Here is a 23,052-nt window from a genome sequence, read left to right as displayed (position 1 = left end):
TTCCTCTTAAAGGGCCCACACATGGACTTAATTGGACTCGCTTGCTTTGAGCCCCAATGCTGGCACAGTGGCTCAAAAGGCACCAGGGACATACAGGAACTGAATTGTCCTGCATCAAGCAAGAGCTTGGGGCAGCTTTCTCCCAGACAGAAGCACTGGCAGAGGCCACTGTTCCTTTTCTGAGCCCTTACCCACAGAGCTGGCAGGTGGGCACCATATTTGAGACTCCATCAACCTGGCTCACACAACCTGGCCCCAACCTGGTGATTCCTTGAGGAATCTAAAAAACAAAATAAACAAACAAGCAGAACAGAAACAAACTCATAGATACAAAGAACATTTTGATGGTTGTCAGATGGGTTGAGATTAAGAAGTACAAATTGCTCTGACCAGTTTGGCTCAGTGGCTAGAGCAGTGATGGCGAACCTATGACACGTGTGTCAGAGGTGACACGCAAACTCATTTTTTTGGTTGATTTTTCTTTGTTAAATGGCATTGAAATATATAAAATAAATATCAAAAATATAAATCTTTGTTTTACTATGGTTGCCAACATCAAAAAATTTCTATATGTGACATGGCACCAGAGTTAAGTTAGGGTTTTTCAAAATGCTGACACGCCAAGCTCAAAAGGTTCGCCATCACTGATTAGAGCATCGGCCTGTGGACTGAAGAGCCCCAGGTTCAATTCCAGTCAAGGGCATGTACCTTGGTTGTGGGCACATCCCCAGTAGGGGGTGTGCAGGAGGCAGCTGATAGATGTTTCTCTCTCATGGATGTTTCTAACTCTCTATCCCTCTCCCTTCCTCTCTGTAAAAAATCAATAAAATATATATTTTTAAAAAAGAAGTACAAATTGATTGTTACAGAATAGTCATGGGGATGTAAAGTACAACATAGGAAATATCTATATATATAAAAGCCTAAGCAACCGTTTGACTGGTAGCTATGACACGCACTGACCACCAGGGGGCAGAAGCTCAGCACACAGGCTTGGAAACATGGAACAGACTGATGAATCTCAGAGGGAAGGGAGTGGGGGGAGGGTAGGAAGAGATTAACCAAGGATCTCATATGCATACTAGAGGCCCAGTGCACAGACTCGTGCACTGGTGGGGTCCCTCAGCTGGCCTGCGGGGATTGAGCCAAAATCGACAGTCTGACATCCCCTGAGGGGGTCCTGGATTGCGAGAGGGCCCAGGCCAGGCCAAAGAACCCCATCAGTGCACGAATCCATGCACCAGACCTCTAGCAGTCAAAAATATTCTAATAATTATGTATGGTATCAGATGGGTGTGAGATTTATTGGGATGATCACTTAGTAATGTATGTAATGTTTAATCATTGGAGTGTACACCTGAAACTAATTTAATAATGTATATCAACTGTAATTGATAAATAAAAAATGAGCCCGACTGGCGTGGCTCAGTGGTTGAGTGTCAACCTGTGAACCAGGAGGTCACGTTTTGATTCTGATCAGGGCACATGCCCAGGTTAGGAGCTCAATCCCCAGTGAGGGGTGTGCAGGAAGCAGCTGATCAATGATTCTCTATCATCATTGATGCTTCTATATCTCTCTCTCCCTTTCCCTTCCTCTCTGAAATCAATAAAAATATATTTTTTAAAAGAAAAAAAGGGAAAATATATCTGGAAATTACAACAGAACTATTCATATAATTAGAGAAGGATATGGAATTACTTGGGTGGTTACCATCCTTTCAAACAAGGCAAATACTTGATTTAGAAATAAGCAATAGGCAGTAAAATTTCAGACATTTCTTGTAGCATTATTTTTGCTGATGTATATCTCCTTGAGCAAGGAAAAAAAGGAGAAAATAAACAAATGGGATTACATCAAACTAAAAAGCTTTTGTATAGCCAAAAAAAAAAAAAATCAACAAAATGAAAAGGTAAACTATGGAATGGGGGAACATTTTTGCTAATGACATATCTGATAAGGGGTTAATTTCTAAAACATAAAAATAACTTATACCAAAAAAAGAGAAGAACTTATAAACTCAACACAAAGAAAATGCAATTTAAAAATGGGCAAAGAACCTGAATAGACACTTCTCCAAAGAGGACATACTAGTAGAGATGGCCATTAGACATATGAAAAAATGCTGTCACTAATCATCAGAGAAATGCAAATTAAAATCACGATGAGATATTATCTCATGCCAATCAGAATGTCTATTATCAATAAATCAACAAACAGCAAGTGCTGGAGAGGATGTGGAGAAAAGGGAACCCTAGTACACTGCTGGTGGGAATGCAGACAGGTGCAGCTTGTATGGAAAACAGTATGGAGTTTCCTCAAAAAATTAAAAATGGAACTGACTTTTGACCCAGCAATCCCATTTCTGGGAATATATCCAAAAACAACAAAAACACTCATTTGAAAGAATATATGCACCCCTATGTTCATTGAAGCATTATTTACAACTAGAGGCCCTAGAGGCCCGGTGCACAAAAATTTATGTACTTGGGGGGGGGGAGGGGTCCCTTCAGCCCGGCCTGTGCCCTCTCCCAGTCTGGGACCCCTCGGGGGATGACCACCTGCTGGCTTAGGCCCATTCCCCAGGGCCTACGCTGGCAATCAGACATCTCTCTGGCAGCCCAGGAGCCCTGGGGGGATGTCCACTTGCCAGCGGGAAGCAGGCCTAAGTGCAGTCTGACATCCTTAGTGCTGCTGAGGAGGCGGGAGAGGCTCCCACCACCACCACTGTACTGGCAGCCGTCAGCCTGGCTTGTGGCTGAGCAGAGCTCCCCCTGTGGGAGCACACTGACCACCAGGGGGCAGCTCCTGCATTGAGCATCTGCCCCCTGTTGGTCAGTGTGTGTCATAGTGACCAGTCATTCCCAGTCTTTCTGCTGTTAGGGTCAGTTTGCATATTACCCTTTTATTATATAGGATAGAGGCCTGGTGCAGGGGTGGGGCTGGCTGGTTTGCTCTGAAGGGTGTCCCGGATCAGGGTGGGGGGTCCTGCTGGGGTGCCTGGCCAGCCTGGATGAGGGGCTGATGGGTGTTTGCAGGCTGGTCACACCCCCTTCCGGGTGGTGGTCCCCACTGGGGTGCCTGGCCCAACTGGGTGAGGGGCTGATGGCTGTTTGCAGGCTGGTCAAGCCTCCCCCCCAGAGGCGACCCTCACCCCATGGAGGTTGGGCCAGCCTGGGTGAAGGGCTGATGGCTGTTTGCAGGCTGGCAACACCCCCTTTAGGTTGGGGGGTCCCCACTGGGTGCCTGGCCAGTCTGGGTGAGGGGCTGAGGGCCGTTTTCAGGCTGGCCAAACCCCCCCGGCGACGGAAGCTCCCAGTCTCTCCTTTATTTCTTTTTCTTTTTTATTCTGGTATTTATTTACCTTCTATAATTGAAACTTTGTTGCCTTCAGTGGAGCTCAGAGCCAGCCACGACAGGCGGGAAGCTTGGCTTCCTCCATCACTGGAGCAACCAAGCCTCCTGCTTGCTCCAGCTCCGTGGCCAGGGCCAGCTGAAAGCAGGTATCTGGGGTTTATTTATCTTCTATAATTGAAACTTTGTTTCCTTCAGTGGAGCTCAGAGCTGGCCACGACAGGCGGGAAGCTTGGCTTCCTCCATCAGTGGGGCAACCAAGCCTCCTGCTCGCTTCAGCTCCGTGGCTGCCGGCCGCCATCTTGGTTGGGTTAATTTGCATATAGTCGCTCAGATTGGCTGGTGGGTATGGCTTAAGGCATAGAGAAGGTATGGTCAATTTGCATGTTTGTCTTTTATTAGATTAGATGATTAGATAGCTAAGATGTGGAAACAACCCAAGTGTCCATGAATAGATGAGTAAATAATGGTATATTTTGGTATATTTATACAATGGAATACTACTCAGGCTTATAAAAGAAGGAAATTTTGCCTTTTGTGACACCAGGGATGGACCTGGAGATTTTTATGCTAAGTGAAATAAGCCAGTCAGAGAAAGACAAATAACATATGATCTCACTTATATGTGGACTCTAATGAACAAAATAAATTGGGTCCTTCACAAAATAGAAACAGAGGCATGGATACATCAAACAGGCTGACAACTGTCAGAGGGAAGGTGGATTGGGGGGCTGGATGAAAAAAGGTGAAGGGATTAAGCAAATATCCTATATAATAAAAGCCTAATATGCTAAGTGTCTGGTCATCTGGTCGTCTGTTCAACCAATCAAAGCGTAATATGCTAATGATATGCTAAGGCCTGCAGGATCGGGCCAAAACCGGAGGGGCACTGGATTTGCTAGAGGGCTCAACCGCTGGCTATGACGTGCACTGACCACCAGGGGGCAGACAGTCGACCAGTCGCTATGACGTGCACTGACCACCAGGGAGCAGGTGCTCCAACCGGTAGGTTAGCTTGCTGCTGGGGTCCAGCGGATCGGGACTGAGACAGGCAGGACACGCCCTGGAAACCTCCTGTGGTCCCTCCCCTGCTGGCCAACCTCCTGCGTCCCTCTCTGGCCCTGATCGTGCACCAATGGGGTCCTTCGGCCTGGCCTCGCATGTCCGGTGCCCCTTGGGGGATGTTGGAAAGCCAGTTTCAGCCCAATCCCACAGGCCGGGCTGTGGGAACCCACTGGTGCATGAAGTCGTGCACTGGGTCTCTAGTATGTATGTATGTGTACACACACACACACACACACACACACACACACACACAGACAACAGTGTGCTGATAGCCAGAGGGGAAAGGGGATAGGGGGTAAGTGGAGGTGGGCAAAGGGGGGATAAATGGGGATGGAAAGAGAGTTTACTTTGGGTGATAGGTGCACGATGCAGTGTGCAGATAATGTTTTGTTGAGTTGTATACTTGAAACCTGTATGGTTTTGTGAACCAATGTCACCTCAATAAATTCAATTTTAAAAAAAACAAATGTTCTCTGAAGATGTATATGGCCACCCTGCTCATCATTAGGGACTAGGAACCTGTTACCCAGGAAGAAGCTCCATCGAGCCGTGGCCTCAGAAATGTACCCCTCAGAGCACTGAGGTTTGGCTTGTCAGAGGGCACATGTTAAAAACAGAAGGCTGACAAAAGTTACCAGCTCATCTGCATTGGCATGCTTTTGTTTTACCTCCCCACTGCCTGGGAGCATCTCTCAGGGAGGAATCAGGTCAATTGCACCACACATACAACTGTTCTGATGAGAAAAGTTTTATATGGACACCACCATCTGAACAACAGCACCATAAATGAGGGAAGCACAGGCTCATCCAAAAAAGCTGCTACAAGTAGCAAGCAGGGAGCCATTCAAGCAGTGGTATCAAATACCAAAACCATATTTGCAAGTCTAATTTGGAACTTAGCCCTTTATAAGTGCAGGAGGAAGTTAGGGGAGAAACCACTAGTGAAATTTAAACATACATACACGCACACACACACGCACACGTACACGCACACACACGCACACGCACACGCACACATACACACACACGCACACGCACACGCACACATACACACACACACACAGAAAAACACCCACCTTTTCACATTTCTTTTGTCCATTTGCCCCACAAGGAACAAATCAAAGGAAAAGCACAGGCTCTTTTGCTAAAGTCCTCACATTTATTATGGACTTAGAGAAGCCCCAAATGGGGCTTGGATTTAAGGAGGCAGACTTCACTTTCCTTGGCCCCACTCACCCCTGACAAGTTACCCAGGGAATGCTTGGGACACAGGTAGGAAAATCCAGAAGAGGCAAGGATAAATATGGCTCACTTAACTTAAACATAATACACAAGGGCATCAGCTGCTCCAAATACATTTACATCTGGGTCCTTCACTAGATTCTCAGTAGACTTCTCACCTGCACCACCAGAGCTCAAGCAAGCTGTATGTCTCACAGCTTGAGACATACAGGAAACTGGTATTTTGATGTAGCGTGCGCTGGGTCAGTCACTTCATCCAAGACAGACACACATTCCAGCCCCAAGCAAGTCCTCGGGTACCCACAGCTGTTTGCTTTGTGGAGTGGAGGTTGGGCTTTGCCCCTCCAGTTTTCTCCTTGCTGATATCGCCACTGAGCTCCCCACTGTTCGCTCTGGACTCAAAACAGCCGCTCCACACAAGCGTGTGTGTGTTTGTGTGTGTGTGTGTGTGTGTGTGTGTGTGTGTGTGTCTACCTGTCTATCTGTGTCTGTCTGTCTACTTGTAATTTATTGTTCCGCTGCTGCTGGCTCGTCCCCAGCCACTGGCTTCTCCACCTGTGACTCTGGAGGAATCAGATACTGGACCTCCTCTGTACTGATGGCCACCTTATCTGGCTGGAGCCACCTCTTGAAATGTTCCAAGGTGCTAGAAAAAAGCAAGAGAAAAAGGTGACTGCATCAGACCTGGATGGTTAATTACTTAATGATTATCTCAGTTACTCAAGCACTGCCTTCCCACCCACAACCAATTTCTTCCTACAATTGTTTTTCACTGCTAACGTGGGGAGAAGACGATACTCCTCTGACAGCTGTGCATCCTGGCAGCTCCCAGGCATAATTTACCCCCTGGTGGGCGCTTTGGCTGGAAGCAGCATCGGGAACCCCTTGGAATGCAGGGCCTCTGAGGCTTGATGAGAACAGCTGGAGAGCTAATGCCTCAGTCCTGTCTTTTTGTTTCCCCTCAAAAGAGGAGAGAAACTGTCAAGAGGAGAAAACATTCAAATAAATACCAAATTATTAGTGAGGCAAAAACCTGAGCGTCTTGGAATGTCAGACCTGAGACAGTCTGAGAATCGATGATGCTTAGTTGCACTGAGAGCAATTTTGCTTGTTTGTGTGCTTTTTGATTGTTTTGCTCACCCTACAACAAATCCCCAAGATGGAAACACTTGAACAGCAATGTCCCCATAAAGGAATGGCCACCAAGCCAGAAGGCCCTTTTTGGTTTGGATCTGTGGGGAAGGGAGGAGTGGTCTCCCCCCCACCTTCCTTAAGTACACAGGATTCTCACTCTACATCCATCAGACATTCACAGTAAAATATAAATGACCAGAAATAATGTTAACCACATTCTATGCTCTTCAACAGCACAAAGTCTTAAGCCAAGAAATAGAGCCATAACCAGCAGATTTAAGACATCTGTCAGGGATGGGGATTCGTGTTGTGCACAGTTGGATTGCTCAGCCATGATTCCCTTGCCAAAAGCATGAAGAGGGTGGCCTTCCTGGCCATCATGCAGGTGAAGAACCACACAATCCCCTACAAGATGGCCTCTGTGCCGAAACCGGTTTGGCTCAGTGGATAGAGCGTCGGCCTGCGGACTGAAAGGTCCCAGGTTCGATTCCGGTCAAGGGCATGTACCTGGGTTGCGGGCACATCCCCAGTAGGAGATGTGCAGGAGGCAGCTGATCGATGTTTCTCTCTCATCGATGTTTCTAACTCTCTATCCCTCTCCCTTCCTCTCTGTAAAAAATCAATAAAATATATTTTTAAAAAATGGCCTCTGTTTAAAACATAAACTTTGAAGTTTGAAAACAAATGCATATATACTGTGCTCTGAACGATAGAAGTTTTCCCACCGATGTAGGCTTGGGGGAGCAACAGCCCAGCTAAGGGGACTCAGATGCTGCACAGGCATTTAATCTTCACCTACCACACTTTTCATAGAATTATTTCAATTATTTCTTTTTTAAAATATGTTTTTATTGATTTCAGAGAGGAAGGGAGAGGAAGAGAGCGCTAGAAACATCAATAATGCAAGAGAACCATTGATTGGTCACCTCCTGCACGCCCCCCTATTGGGGATTAAGCCCGCAAACCAGGCATGTGCCTTGACCAGGAATCGAACCGTGACCTCCTGGTCAACCCTCAACCACTGAGCCATGCCAGCCGGGCTCAATCATTTCTATAGAGAAGGGAAAACTACATTATTTCAGCTATTGATAAATACACAGAAATGTTAACGAGCCTTGGTGCTGATCTGATTTCAAAGAAAAAGAATTCTTAGTTGAGAATTAGGCAGGAGAAAGTTTTATCTTTTCTTCTTAGAGCTGGAAAGGAAGGAAATATTCAAGGGGAGAGAAAACACCAAATTATTAGTGAGTCAGGAATCTGTGTATTTTCAAGTCTTTTGTATTTGGGGCAGTTTAAAGCTCAATTGGATTGAGCCTTTAGATACAGAAAAGAGCAAAATTTGTATTATTTTTCTGAACCTGAGAAGGTAGCTGGCCTGACCTTGGATGCCACACCGATTTCTGAAGGATCTCGGGGAATGCTGATTTGGTATTTAAGATAATGTAAGTGAAGCTACTTTGCAAATTAAAAAATAAAACGTATGGAGTTTTTATCACATATTGCCCACAATTTCAGCAGCAATATCTTCATCTGACACAATGGGACTCTCAAAATCAATGTTAAAGATACGTTGTAAACTTAGATTAAGTCATATTCCCCTCAGGACCTTTTGTTAAAATTGAGGTTGTTATTCCCCTCACTGATCTTATTTTGACTAAGTTGTTACTGAACTTTAAAATTCTGTTAGTGCCCTGGCCGGTGTGGCTCCATTGGTTGGACACCGTCCCATGTACCAAAGGCTGCTGGTTCAATTCCTGGTCAAGGGCACATGCCCCAGGAGTGGGCTCAATCACAGTAAGAGGGCGTGCAGGATGCAGCTGATCCATACTGTGCTCTCACATCCATCGATGCTTCTCTCTCCCTCTCTTTCCCTCTTTCTCTAAAAATCAATAAACTAGTCTTTAAAAATAAATAAATAAATAAGATTCTGTTAGGAAGAATAATATTAATAATAGCTAACACTTACATAGCACTTACCATGTATCAGGCACTGTTCTAAGAACTTTACACACAGTAACTCATTAAACCTTCACCATAACCTTATGAGGTTTCCTGTGCTTCACAGAGGAGGAAACTGAGGCACACACAGCTTACTCACCGAAGAACGTACCACCACTAAGTGGCAGAGCCATTTTCCCGGTGTCACGCATTCCCTGCCTTGTGGCAGAATGCTCTCTCTCCTTTCCGCATCGGGCCCACCTGCAGGTACTGTTCACGTCCTGCCTCCTCCCTTGGCACAAACACCAGAGCCCAACTCCTAAAGCATGTTCTGTCGCTTCTTCTCACCTGGCTCTTCTCTCATACTGCCTCATATTATTAGGTATGTCTTTATACCTATGTGTCATCTCTCCCCAACTAGTTACAAGGACAAAAAAAGAGGGTGTTAAACTTCCTTACATCTCCCCTCCACCAGGACACCAGGCACAGGGCCTTCACTCAGTAGATGCTTAAGAAAATCATTCATTTAGTCTACACACATTTGAGAGGCTACAAAATGACAGAAACTCTGTAAGGCAACAGAGATTTGGAGGTAAGAAGACATATTTCCAGTTGTTGACTGATTACTACTTTCTCAAGTGCTTTATGTACATGCACTTAAAAATGCAGACCATGGCCCTGGCCAGGTGGCTCAGTTGGTTGGAGCATCATCCTCTACACCAAAAAGGTTGCGGGTTTGATTCCAGATCGGGGCACATACCTAGGGTGTGGGTTTAATTCCTAGTTGGGGTATGTATGGGAGGCAACTGATTGTTTCTCTCTCTCTCTTCCTTCCTCTCTCTCCGAGAATCAATAAAAAATATATCCTAGGGTGAGGATAAAAAAATTTTTTTAAAAAAAGGGGCAATGGTTTATACTCAACTACATCCAATCTGTGATCAAGATGTGGCTGGAGTATTTGCCTTTTGGCAAAAATACCCTTTCTCAAAAATCTGCTGCTGTACTAAGAGCAAATAGAGCAAATTGACAAAGGATGATTTTAACTCAGAAACGCTGATGTTGATACCAACTAGTATCTCAACTCAGATGTCACTCTCCCTGAATTCTTTAGAGAAAAAGAAATGCCCACAGTAAAACAGACTATCACCTAGAACTGGCCTGGGAATCAATTACCTCTCATCAGAATCAAGTCCATCCACGAAGAACTCTGATGCTAACTTTTCCTGGAGAAACCGATCCCAGCATTCCTTCTTGGCTTGGGCCAGGGTTCGAAGCATGTCCTTAGAAGTCACTTCCTGATTTAAACCTTTGATTCTTCTCAGTTTATTCTCTAAAGAGAGAAGAAATGGAGCTTAACAAGGAAGGTGATATGAAATGAAACTAAGTTTTAATTGCAAATGCCAACTTCAAAAATTCTCTGACTGATGAGTACATCCACACTCTCTACAAAAAAAAAAAAAAAAACACCTAATTTTTTAAGGAGGGCAGCTAAAGAGAAATGTACAATTTTCCTTTTCCTGTACAATGTTTTCACTCTACATTACACCAAATAAATGTTTAACCCCAGAAAAGGGAAAAGCCATACGTTCTCATAATAAATTGATGGCATGTTTTCTTTGAAGTCACAGAAGCCCAGCAGGTATCTCTCTAAGGAATGCTTGTTTTCCCTGGCTTGACATGTGTATACTATCATCTTTTTTTAACTCCTTGAAAACAGTCTCTCTGAGGAGTAAATGGTTTTTCTTTTTGTTACAGTGACATAAAGTGGTTGCCAAACCTCATGAGAAAGACTTAGAGAAAATGATGAGAGATCCAATGGTTCATTAGACATTAAAATTGACTTGATTAAGAACTCAATAAGAGACTTGTAACATTTCTATGTGTGATTAAATTCTTGATTAAAGAGAAGGAATCTCCCAACATTTTTTAAAGTTGCTCAACTTCGGGCCTGGATGTTGGAGCCTAATAAAAACAAACATCTTGTAATCTCTTTGAGAGTGGTCCATATGGCTTCCTGATGATAGATGTTTAATTACTCTTATTTGCATTTTAAGTGTAACTGTTGAGAATAGATATCCCCTTCTGAAGAATACAAGAGAGGGTATCACCATGTACCTCTGCCTTTGTTTAGTCTTGCCTTCAACTATAATAAATGGGTAAATGATAGCTTTTGGGGATGGTGAACATCAAGCCCAGAACCAATGGAAACTTTATGATTTACAATCCTGTGTTAATTTCTAGAGGCCCAATGCACGAAAATTCATGCAAGAATAGGCCTTCCTTCCCCCGGCTGCTGGCACCGGCTTCCCTCCGGCACCTGGGACCCAGGCTTCCCTCCTCCGGCCATAGGCAGGCACCCAGAACCTGGGCTGGCTTCCTTCCGGCCCCGACTTCGTCAGGAAGGACATCCAGAATGACGTCCAGAAGGACGTATGGTCTAATTAGCATATTACCCTTTTATTATTATAGACTAGAGGCCCGGTGCACAAAAATTTGTGCACTCGGGGTGGGGGGAGGAGGGGTCCCTCAGTCCGGCCTGTGCCCTCTCGCAGTCTGGGACCCCTCAGGAGATAACGACCTGCTGGCTTAGGCCTGCTCCCGGGTGGCAGATGGCAGGCCCAATCCCTAGGTGCAGCCCCTGGTCGGGCTCAGAGCAGGGCCGATTGAGGAGTTGGGGCGCCGCCCCCTGTCATGCAAGAGCAGGGCCTATCAGGGGGTTGGAGCGCTGCACCCTGTCACACACAGAGCCGCAGGGCGATCAGGGGGTTGGGGAGTTCCCCCCTATCAGGCACAGAGCAGGGCTGATCAGGGGGTTGGGGCGCCTTCCCCTGTCACAAACAGAGCAGGGCGGATAGGGAGGTTGTGGCCCCACCCCCTGTCACACACAGAGATGCAGGGTGATCAGGGGGTTTGGGCGCTGCCCCCTGCCATGCTGATCCCTGTGCCAGGAGGCCTCGCGGCTCCACTGATCCCGGTGCTGGGAGGCATATTACCCTTTTACTATATAGGACAGAGGCCTGGTGCATGGGTGGGGGCCGGCTGGTTTGCCCTGAAGGGTGTCCTGGATCAGGGTGGGGGTCCCCACTGGGGTGCCTGGCCAGCCTGAATGAGGGGATGATGGCTGTTTGCAGCTGGTCACACACCCTTCAGGGTGGGGGTCCACACTGGGGTGCCTGGCCAGCCTGGATGAGGGGATGATGGTTGTTCGCAGCTGGTCACACACCCTTCAGGGTGGGGGTCCCCACTGGGGTTCCTGGCCAGTCTGGGTGAGGGGCTGAGGGCTGTTTTCAGGCTGATGGGTGACTGAAGCTCCAAACCGCTCCTTTTTTTCTTTTCTTTTTTTTAATTCTGGGCCAGCTTTAGCTCTGGCTCCAGCTCTGAGGCCTCTGCCGCTGAAAGCAGGTATCTGGTTTGTTTGTGTTCTATAATCGAGACACTGTATCAGCTCTGAGATCCCGGCCGGCTGGCTGAAAGCGGGTTTCTGGGGTTTTGTTTAGCTTCTATATTTGTTACAATGTTTCAAACTGCAAGCTCAGAGGCCGGCAAGGCAGGCGGGGAACACTGGAGTCCTCCGTCACTGAAGCAAGCAAGCCTCATGTTCGCTTCCAGCTGCCTGGCTGCTGGCCGCCATCTTGGCTGACAGTTAATTTGCATATCTCCCTGATTAGCCAATGGGAAGGGTAGCGGTCGTATGCTGATTACCATGTTTCTCTTTTATTAGATAGGATAAGCCACATCAGCTAGCATCCACTGATTAAAACAATAAGTACCTTCTGTTGATGCAAGTTACCTCCAAGCGCTCACCCATGTAGAACACCTGTAAAATATTTGAGGAATTTTTTTCTCCTTGAGGATATGAAAAGAATTATGTATATCTCATGTTGAACTGACTGAAGTTTAATTGGTGATCTCAGTGAATTATCTTTGATATAGTTTATTTGGCAATAAAAAACAATCTTTATAGCCCTAACTGGTTTGGCTCAGTGGATAGAGCGTCGGCCTGAGGACTGAAAGGTCTCAGGTTCGATTCTAGTCAAGGGCATGTACCTTGGTTGCGGGCACATCCCCAGTAGGTGGTGTGCAGGAGGCAACTGATCGATGTTTCTCTTCATCGATGTTTCTAACTCTCTATCCCTCTCCCTTCCTCTCTGTAAAAAATCAATAAAATACATTAAAAAAACAAAACAAAAAAACAATCTTTATATTGTCTGTCCTTGGCTGTCAAGGTGGAAGGTGCTCTTTTGGGCTGGAAAAGGTCTTCCCCTCTCTGAGTGTGCTGAGTCCATGATCAGGTGTGACCTAAGTTGGGCAGGCAGAAGCAGGTGCCATTACATACTCCAAACCTGCCTGCCATTGTCTCCCAAACTCTGCCATAGGAGCCAGAAATGGTTCTTATTTTCCTCAGAAAAGGAAATTTTAATCATCATCTTATCTGATTTTAGAAAATATCAAGGGAATTTTAACTTTCTGAACCAATCAAAATTATCACTGAACCCATGAAAGCTTCTTTTATTTTGTCATAAAATATGGGTATTTTATTCCAGCTCTGGGAAATAAAAAACACATCCTTCCATACACCATTCTAATTTAACTGACATTAATTACAAAAAGCTAAAGCACATATACCTGTGTATAAGTATTTATATATACACATACATGTTTCTTCAAATTTTAGTCTCATAAATGTTCACATAGTCACTCTATTTTTTGTTGTTTTTATAAGCACCCTTGAAAGTCATCAAATGCATCCTAATACTACTGCCTCTTCACTAATCATTTAATAGTATTTGAATTATATTTGCTGTGTGTGTTTTAAACATTTATGTGATTGGCCAAACTATCCATTAGAAGACCTAAAGGATAAACTTGCTTTAAGTTGTACTCTATGTGTCACAGTTACTTATTACATGATCTTTTTCGTCATTATTTGGAACTTCACACATCCGTAGTTCTCTATTAGACTAGTTCAGCTTCTGCTGCTGTACATATCTACACCTTCTAGAGGGGACTGCTTGTGACCCATGATCCATGTCAGGCATGAACTGTGTAGCACCTGAGGTGAATCCTGATTTGGTCTTTGTTTCAGAGCTGAGTTCTGTTGGCAAAGAAACGGAATGTTTCAAGTCGTGAGTTGTTTTTACAGGTATTTCTATTTCAATAGAGCTTCCTAGCTTTGTTTTTTCTTTAGGTTCAGGAACTGATTCTTTTTTGGTGCTTTTGTTTGTTTGTTTTCCATAATGATTTACCTGCTTCACAAATTTTCTGGCTTGTACCATATGCCTTTTTTCTAGTTACCTTTGCAATTGTTACGGACTGAACTGATAAACAGTTGCTCCTAAAGTGGTCCGTCCCAGTGGAGAACTAATTTTCTTAAATCTAGAACCTTTTCTTGCTGAAACCAAGCCTGCCAATCCTGAAACTAATTAGTCCAGTTTCAGAAGAAAATCCCATGGTGGATTCTTCAAGATAAACATATGCCTCTTTTCCAATTGTACTGTATCCATTATCCCATTTTCCACAAGGACATAAACACCCTTGCACCAGCCAATATAAGGACCAGCTGCAGTGTGGATGGAGCCAAAGCCCACTTGTCAATTACCAGGCTGCTCTTCAACATGTTTAGACTGGAGAGGCGGTTTTACTAGCTCCTTTTTGGATTCCTCTTCTCTGGCTGCATGCGCACATATAAATGCAGACATCAGACTTGCAGGTAGAGTTGTCAGCTTTCACATCCTAACGGCCACCATGTCTGTAACCCATGAAAGTTTCTTATAACCCTTGGGCACAGAGCACCAACAAGCCAAAGGATCTGGTTTTTTAGTTTTCTCAGAATGTTGCTTCTTCTCCTTATCATCATTAAACAGATGTTCTGACTACCACAAAACAGAACTGCCAACCTCCTCAGCCACGGTCATAGCCTCTTTGGTGGCTTCCTGAGAATCTCACATTACACCCTCATCCTTCTCATTATCGATCATCCCACCTGTTTTTCTCATATCTTTTCCTCCAGTACACAGTTATCAAAATTCCTTTTGTTTTTCCAAGATATTTCTCAGCAATTATGTAAACTCTACTCTGACTCTTCTTTCTATTCTTCTTAAAAGCTTCTTCTTCCTGAATTGCCTTTCCTTCCTTAAACAATTATTCCTAGGTTTGGTTTTGTGACACGTAGATGGGTTTCATGAATGTTTAATAATAAAAATATACTACAATTTTAAAGCATGGCAATTACCGCCCCCGACTGATATTTCTCTTTCCCCTAGCCCGGAACAATCTGAATCTCTTTCTTGTATATTTAGTATATTTCTAAATACTTGTATATTTCTAAATACTTACACTTAAGGCCATAATACAGGACAGTGAAGATGTGTTCAGGAAATATTAAAAAAATAAAATAGCTAACAAGAGGCAGAATGAATTTTATGTCAATATGCTCCCATTCCAACAATCAATCTATCTACTATGACAGTTTTTCAAACTGTAGCATCATAAATCCACATGTAGCTCTAGGCCATGACCTTTTCTTTTAGGATAGCATAAGATTTGATATTTTTGAGTTATTTGAATATATGAGCCACCAATAGTAGGCAAGAAATAAAGCAGAATTTCTTTTTTTAAATATATATTTTTTTATTGATTTCAGAGATAAAGAGGGAGAAAAAGAAACATGGATGATGAGAGATCAATAGGCTGCCTCCTGCATGCCCCCTACTGGGGATCAAGCCTGCAACCGGGTATGTGCCCTTAACTGGAATTGAATCTGGGACCCTTCAGACCCCAGGCCGACGCTCTATCCACTGAGCCAAACCAGCTAGGGCATAAAGCAGAATTTAGATATAACAGAGGTAAAGAGATTGCAAAGATCATTTTAATCCCTATGTACAAGGAAAATGGGGTCCTTCCCACAACCAGCCTGAAACAACCCCTATACTTACTTACACCTGACAGATACATGTGATGAGGACAAAAGAAAATTTTTTTAAGAACAGAAAACAGAGCCAGCAACTGAGGTAAAAATAAACCTTAGACCAGTGGTCTCAACCTTCCTAATGCTGGACCCTTTAATACAGTTCCTGATGTTGTGGTGACCCCCAATTTCATTGTTACAAATTGAACATAATTAAAGCATAGCGATTAATCACAAAAACAATATGTAATTATATATGTGTTTTCCGATGGTCTTAGGCCACCCCTGTGAAAGGGTCGTTCAACACCCCCCAAAGGGGTCATGACCCACAGGTTGAGAACCACTACCTTAGACCTTTCCATCTGCAGGTCCAGGCTCTATCCACTTAGCCAAATCAGCTAGGGTTGAGCATGTCTTTTTAAAAAGAAAGAAAGAAAAAGGAAAGATCCTAAAATTAGATAGTGGTAATTGCTAGATTGTACAACTCTGAATATAATAAAAACCACTGACTTGTACGTTAAAAAAAAAAAAAAAAAGAACAGAAAACCACCCTGGCTGATGTGGCTCAATGGTTAGACTGTCCGCCTGTGCACTGAAGGGTTTCGACTGGATTCCCAGTCAAGGGCATATACCTGGGTTGCAGGTTGGAGCCCCAGGCCCGGTTGGAGCCTGTGTGGGAGGCAACCAATTGATGTGTCTCTCATCTCAATGTTTCTCTCCCTTCCTTCCACTCTCTCTAAAAATCAATGGAAAAAAATATCCTTGGGTGAGAATTTAAAAAAAGAACAGAAAACCAGGTTTAATGTAAAGGAACTTCAACAAGCATCTTTAAAACCATCAATTTATGATTTTTTTTAAAAAGCCATCTAACTTACCTAAAGATGCTAAATACACTTCTGAATCCTGCAAGGGAGCCCAAGGCTTTATAGCTGGCTCAGTAGCAAAGTCCGGGGCCTCTCTCTGGCCTGTGCTTGCAGGATAAGAATCCATAAAGGAGTCTGAGAAGGCATTTTTGGCACCATCGTCTTGGTCAGGATTTGGCAAACAGGAACAGATTTCAGCCCAAAGATCCGGGCCAGATTTTGTAGCTGTAGAGTCAATGCTTTCAAACATTTTCATTTGGAATTTGAGCTGAAAAAACAGAAGCTCAAGTGAGCAAGGACTGGTGTTAAGGATGAGTGTAAGTATGTAGTATTCAGATATACGTTTACCCATGGAAGGTAATAGGCTTTTAAGAACTTCAACAAAACTTAAATTGTCTTCTATTAGGTTTCTGTGTTAGAGATAAAAAGATGACACAAAGGTAATTGGGTTCCTCTTTTGGCTCTGCACTCAAGTTGTTTTCACAATGAAGTCCGTCTTCAAAACTGGAATTTCTACGCCCTACCTGTGGTTGGCAAACTGCGGCTCGCGAGCCACATGCGGCTCTTTGGCCCCTTGAGTGTGGCTCTTCCTAAGCCTTAGGAGTACCCTAATTAAGTTAATAACAATGTACCTACCTATATAGTTTAAGTTTAAAAAATTTGGCTCTCAAAAGAAATTTCAATCGTTGTACTGTTGATATTTGGCTCTGTTGACTAGTGAGTTTGCCGACCACTGCCCTAGCTGGATAAATGTCAGCCTGCGGACTGACGGGTCCCAGGTTCAATTCCTGTCAAGGGCATGTACCTTGGTTGCGGGCACATCCCCAGTGGGGGGTGTGCAGGAGGCAGCTGATTGATGTTTCTCTCTCTTCGATGTTTCTAACTCTCTATCTCTCTCCCTTCCTCTCTGTAAAAAAATCAATAAAATATATTTAAAAAATGGAATTTCTATAAGCCAGATACAAAAGGATAAATATTGGATGATGCCACTTATGTAAGGTGCCTAGTGCAGTCAAATTCATAGAGACAGAAAACTGAACAGTGGTTGCCAGGGGTTTTTGGAATGGGGGAATGGAAGTTATTGTTTAATGGGTACAGAGTTCCAGTTTGGGAAGTTCTAGAGATAGGTGGTGGTGATAATTGCATAACAATGTGAATGCCACTGAACTATATATCTAGAAATTATTAAAATGGCAAATTTTACTTTTGTATGTTTTAAAACACACACACACACACACACACACACACACACACACACACATCCCACAGGTGGCGTGCACATTTCATGACATTTCCAGTGAAGACAATCAGCTTGCACTTTTCTCCAAAAAGCTCCCAGATTCAACAATTCTGTCCTCAGCTAATTAAATTCCGTTTTCAATAAGGCACTAAAGGTCTTGCACAGTTCCATATGCACAAGGATAATAAAAGTGCTGCTTGGTGAAAAGTGTCTCTCAGAGACCACTGTCATATGCAAAGGCCCATTTGTTCATTAGAGGTAGAAGTTGGGCTTGTATTCTTATTTCAGTAGAAACACTCATAGACATTTTCATCATTGTGCAGATGAAGAATCTGTAGGATCTGAGGACCAGAAGGGTAATCACTGATATATGGTGAATTCTGGATTGGAAACCAGACCGGTGCAGCTCCAAAATCCGTATTTTTACCAGATATCATTCTGCCTGATTGGGAATATACTGAAAGTGGCCCTAGCAGAGGTAGGTCCTGGAGGCTTTCATAACTATCTAGTCTTACAGGATGGGCCTCTGAGACTAGGAAGGCTGCCAACCGAAAGGTTTGACTAATTCCAATTCTAGGAGAGCCCAACCAGCGCAAGGGCTCAGAAGTAAACGGGACAGGTACGTCACGGCAGTCCTGAATGAACTAATGCCAGGGGGAGCAATGAACCCCCACCCCCAGTGGTTCTCAACCTTCTGGCCCTTTAAATACAGTTCCTCATGTTGTGACCCAACCATAAAATTATTTTCGTTGCTACTTCATAACTGTAATGTTGCTACTGTTATGAATCAGAATGTAAATATCTGATATGCAGGATGGTCTTAGGCGACCCCTGTGAAAGGATCGTTCGACCGCCAAAGGGGTCGCGACCCACAGGTTGAGAACCGCTGGCAAACGCACCCACACCAAACATTGCCTCACCCCGGAGCCCGGTCCCCCTCCCCTCCTAGGAAGTCCCGGACAGCGCAGGGAACTTGGGTGTCCAGACGGGCCTCCGTCACTCCGGCCTCCAGGACGGGCTGGGCGGGATGAGTCAGGCTCCGAGGCCTCGCTGCGGCGTTCCAGGATGGGGCCGGCACCGCGGATACAAAATGCTGGGCCCCCCGCCCCGCCCCACCTACCGCAACCGCCTGCCGGGCAGCCCGCAAACCCTCCGCTCCGCTCCGTCTCCGGCGGCCGGAAGAAATGGGGGCGGAGTCTCCGAGTGACGGATCCAGGAAACTCTCCAATCACCGCCGACCTGGCGATGTTCTGTGCGTGGATAGGTCGCGTGGATAAGGAAGTGAGGAGCTGAGTGCAAGGAAGCGGGGGGGGGGGGGGGGCGAGCCTGTTGCCGGGAAACGGCGGAGCCGCGGACCCCGGCTACCGCTTTCCCCGGACTTGATTGATTGCGCCTATTCCTGCAGTTCCAGCCGCGCGGGCGGCGTCCTCCCCCATCCCCTGCTTGGACGAGGAAGCCCGGTTTCCGAGGCCTTTGACTTGGCGTGGTTCCCTGAGCAAGTTCACCTCTTCAGCAATTGCCTGGGCCGGTGTTCTTCAAAAATTTCAGCCCTTCGCTACCCAAGTTAGAGCACTTTGGGGCTTTAAAGGGGTAGGAGGAGACTTCGTCCCTTACCGGAGACCCTTGTCCCGTTCATGTGATGAAGCTTTTCCTCATTCATGTAGTCAATAGCCAAATTCCTGCTGTGTTCTAAGCACTGTGTTAGGCGGGAATTCGAGGCAGATAGACTCGGTATGGGTCCCGGAGGTCTTCACAGCTTAGTGCAGTGGTTCTCAACCTTCCTAATGCCGCGACCCTTTACTACAGTTCCTCATGTTGTGGTGACCCCCAACCATAAAATTATTTTCGTTGCTACTTCATAACTGTAATTTTGCTACTGTTATGAATCATAATGTAAATATCTGATATGCAGGATGTATTTTCATTGTTACAAATTAAACATAATTAAAGCATAGTGATTCATCACAAAAACAATATGTAATTATATATGTGTTTTCCGATGGTCTTAGGCGACCCCTGTGAAAGGGTCATTCGACCCCCAAAGGGGTCGTGACCCACAGGTTGAGAACTGCTGGCTTAGGGTAAGAGGGTACATCATAGGGCAGACAACTTTACAAATAACAGCAAATAGTTATAGAGGATAGAACAGAAGTGTAGCCAGAGTACATAAAGGAGCGAGTGGTCTTGGGAGGTGTGTGTCAGAAACACTTTTTATTTATTTTTTTTAAATATATTTTATTGATTTTTTACAGAGAGGAAGGGAGAGGGATAGAGAGTTAGAAACATTGATGAGAGAGAAACATCAACCAGCTGCCTCCTGCACACTCCCCCTACTGGAGATGTGCCCGCAACCAAGGTACATGCCCTTGACCGGAATCGAACCTGGGACCTTTCAGTCAGCAGGCCGACGCTCTATCCACTGAGCCAAACCGGTTAGGGCTCAGAAACACTTTTTAAAAGGAAGTGAGGCACTGGCCGGTTGGGCTCTGTGGATAGAGCTTTGGCCTGTGCCAGGTTCGATTCCGGTCAAGGGCACATGCCTGGGTTGCGGGCTCAATCCCCAGTAGGGGGTGTGCAGGAGGCAGCCAATTGATGGTTTTCTCTCATCAGTGATGTTTTTATCTCTCCCTTCCTCTCTGAAATCAAAAAAATAAATTTAAAATAAATAAAAGGAAGTGACCTTTGGTATCTTTGAGGGATTATCAGTAGGCTGAGATGCAACTCTTCCTCGCCTCTACAACCTCAATTTCCAAAGCTAGTTACTCCTGAAAGAACGTGTGGAAAGACATTAGCCAACCATCAGTAGAAGTAACTTGGCTTATGATAGAGTGTCTAGATGTGTCCAAAGGAAATTAATGTGGCTATGGTGTTAATAACTACCAGTATGTGAAAGGAAACTACAAGGTCCTCTGTTGCTCACATTTATAACCATTCTTAGAATGTGCAAACAGAAGGAAGTGGAAAGCAAGGAGGTTACAAAAAAAGGAACTTAGAGCAGGCAAGATTTTGACAGCTTATCTACAGGGAATGAATGGGGGAGTGGAATCTCCCACGGAAGGATCCTGAGGCCTCCAACTACCATCCTATGTAACAGGAGTCTGGCAGCATCTGACTCACAGAATACATCTGTCTCATAGGCTTATGGTTGCTTCATCAAACCACTCCATGGCCAGTACAGTGGGGCCTTGACTTACTAGTGTCCCGACTAACGAGTTTTTCGAGATACGAGCCGTCTCTCAGCTGATTTTGTGCTTTGAGTTGCAAGCTAAAATTCGGGTTACGAGCCAGCTTCAGATACCCCACTAGTTGGCGCAGCGAACGTCACAGTGAACGCCACAACATCAGCCCAGCATCACGTGCCATTGTAATGGTGAAAGTTGATTTGACATATGAGTAATATGAGTTACGAGCTCCGTCACGGAACGAATTAAACTCGTAAGTCAAGGCCCCACTGTATGGACTTTTTAATTATGTTAATTCTACCAATAGATGAACATGGCCTATTCTTCCACTTGTTTATATCTTCCTTCTATCTCTTTTTTCAGCGTTCTGTAATTTTCCCGAGTACTGGTCTTTTACCTCCTTGGTTAAGTTTATTCCTAAGTATTTTACTTTTTTTGTTACAATGGCAAATGGGATTGTTTTTTAAAATTTTATTTCTGAGAGTTCATTATTGGTGAATAAAAATACCATTGCTATCTGAGTGTTAATTTTGTATCCTGCTACACTGTTGAATTCATTTATTAAATCTAGTTTTTTGGTGGAATCTTTAGGACTTTATGTACAGTATCATGTCATCTGCAAATAATGACTGTTTTAATCCTCCTTTCCAATTTGGATGTCTTTTATTTTTTCTTCTTGTCTGATTGCTATAGCTAGGACTTCCAATATTATGTTGAATAAAAGTGGTGAAACTCTGTCTTGTTTCTGTTCTTAGGGGAAATGGTTTTAGTTTTTGCCCATTGAGTATGATTAAAATGACCTGCTAGAATGGCCATCAATATATCAACAAGTGCTAGCAAGGATGTGGAGAAAAAGGAACCCTACTACATTTTTTTCAATGTTCTCCTGGTGGGAATGGAAAACAGGCAGAGTTTCCAAAAAAAATTAAAAACGGAACTGCCATTTTACCCAGTGATCCCACTTCTAGGAATATATCTAAGAAGCCTGAAATACCAATCAGAAAGAAAATACCTACCCCTATTTCATAGCACCATTATTTACAATAGCTAAGATCTGGAAACAGCCTAAGTGCCCATCAATAGATGAGTGGATAAAAAAGCTGTGGTACACTTACCCAATGGAATACTATACAGCTGTAAAAAAGAGGGATTTCAAATGGACCTGGAGAGAATTATGCTGAGTGAAATAAGCTAGTCGGAGTAAGACAGATATTACAATGACCTCATTATATGTGGAATCGAATGAATAAAACAAACTGACAAACAAAATACACATAGATCCAGAGACATGAAAGCATGCACCACACGGATGAATCTCAGAGGGAAAGAGGTAGGGGGAGGAAGACATTAACTGAAGAACTTACATGCATATATGCATAACTCATGGACACAGACAATAGTGGGGTGAAGGCCTGGGGAGGGGGCGGGAGTGGGGAGGAAGGGGTCAATGGGGGGGGGGGAACAGGGGACATGTATAATACTTTCAGCAATAAAGATAAAGAAAAACAAAACTACTCCATGGTCTCTTGACGCGCTTATGTCCTTTTCTCTGATTTCCTGCTCACCAAACAAACTTGGCTATTTACAATAGCTAAGATATGGAAGCAACCTAAGTGCTTACCCATAGGTGAGTGGATAACGAAGTTGTGGTATATAAATACAGTAACACCACACTGCCACTGCAGCTGGCACTGCTGACTGGGAACTGGGCACAAGCACCTCCGCCCCTGCGAGCCCCTGAATCAGATGCCTCCAATTCTATCTTGTCAGACACGATGCTTGCTTCCACTGCTGTGTGCCTCGGGTGCCAAAGGCTCTGCCTGCCCGTTAGAGCCCAGAGGATACACCAATGTGCAAGGTGCAAGGGACGCTGGGAAGAGCTCCATTCTTTGAAAGCATACAACACAATGCTTAGAGATGCCTAGCATATTCGGAATTCAGCGCTCCGTTTGTTTTAAAGTCTGTTTGTTTTCACTATGTTCCTTCCAGGAGCTTTTCCATAACCAAGGAACTTTGAGTATATCTACATGAATTCAATGCTTTTGGCGAGTCTCCCTCACAGCCTCTCAACTCGCCACGCCAGTCATTCAACTCACTTCCTCCCTTCGCTGTCCCCGTTGGGCCTCGTT

At 44.5% G+C, this 23,052-nt stretch overlaps 1 protein-coding gene and 1 pseudogene across 2 annotated transcripts; both read right to left on the bottom strand.

Moving 5' to 3' along the window:
• Positions 1 to 5,556: 5,556 nt before the first annotated feature.
• Positions 5,557 to 19,003, bottom strand: CCDC32 (coiled-coil domain containing 32). 2 transcript variants are annotated; one of them, XM_059659521.1, is made up of 4 exons: positions 18,862 to 19,003; positions 16,514 to 16,769; positions 9,905 to 10,061; positions 5,557 to 6,305 (listed from the first exon to the last, which is right to left on the bottom strand). In XM_059659521.1, the coding sequence occupies exons 2-4, from the start codon at positions 16,755 to 16,757 to the stop codon at positions 6,167 to 6,169; spliced, it is 540 nt and encodes a 179-aa protein (XP_059515504.1). In that variant the 5' UTR covers positions 16,758 to 16,769; positions 18,862 to 19,003; the 3' UTR covers positions 5,557 to 6,166. The 2 variants fall into 2 exon arrangements, with proteins under 2 accessions (XP_059515504.1, XP_059515590.1); XM_059659607.1 differs by having other exon boundaries at positions 18,858 to 18,945.
• On the bottom strand, positions 12,697 to 14,478 carry LOC132212980 (MICOS complex subunit MIC27-like; annotated as a pseudogene).
• Positions 19,004 to 23,052: the final 4,049 nt, after the last annotated feature.

This window comes from Myotis daubentonii, chromosome 1, assembly GCF_963259705.1.
Source record: "Myotis daubentonii chromosome 1, mMyoDau2.1, whole genome shotgun sequence".
Lineage (NCBI taxonomy): Eukaryota > Metazoa > Chordata > Mammalia > Chiroptera > Vespertilionidae > Myotis > Myotis daubentonii.
This window is presented reverse-complemented; position numbering and strand designations above follow the sequence as displayed.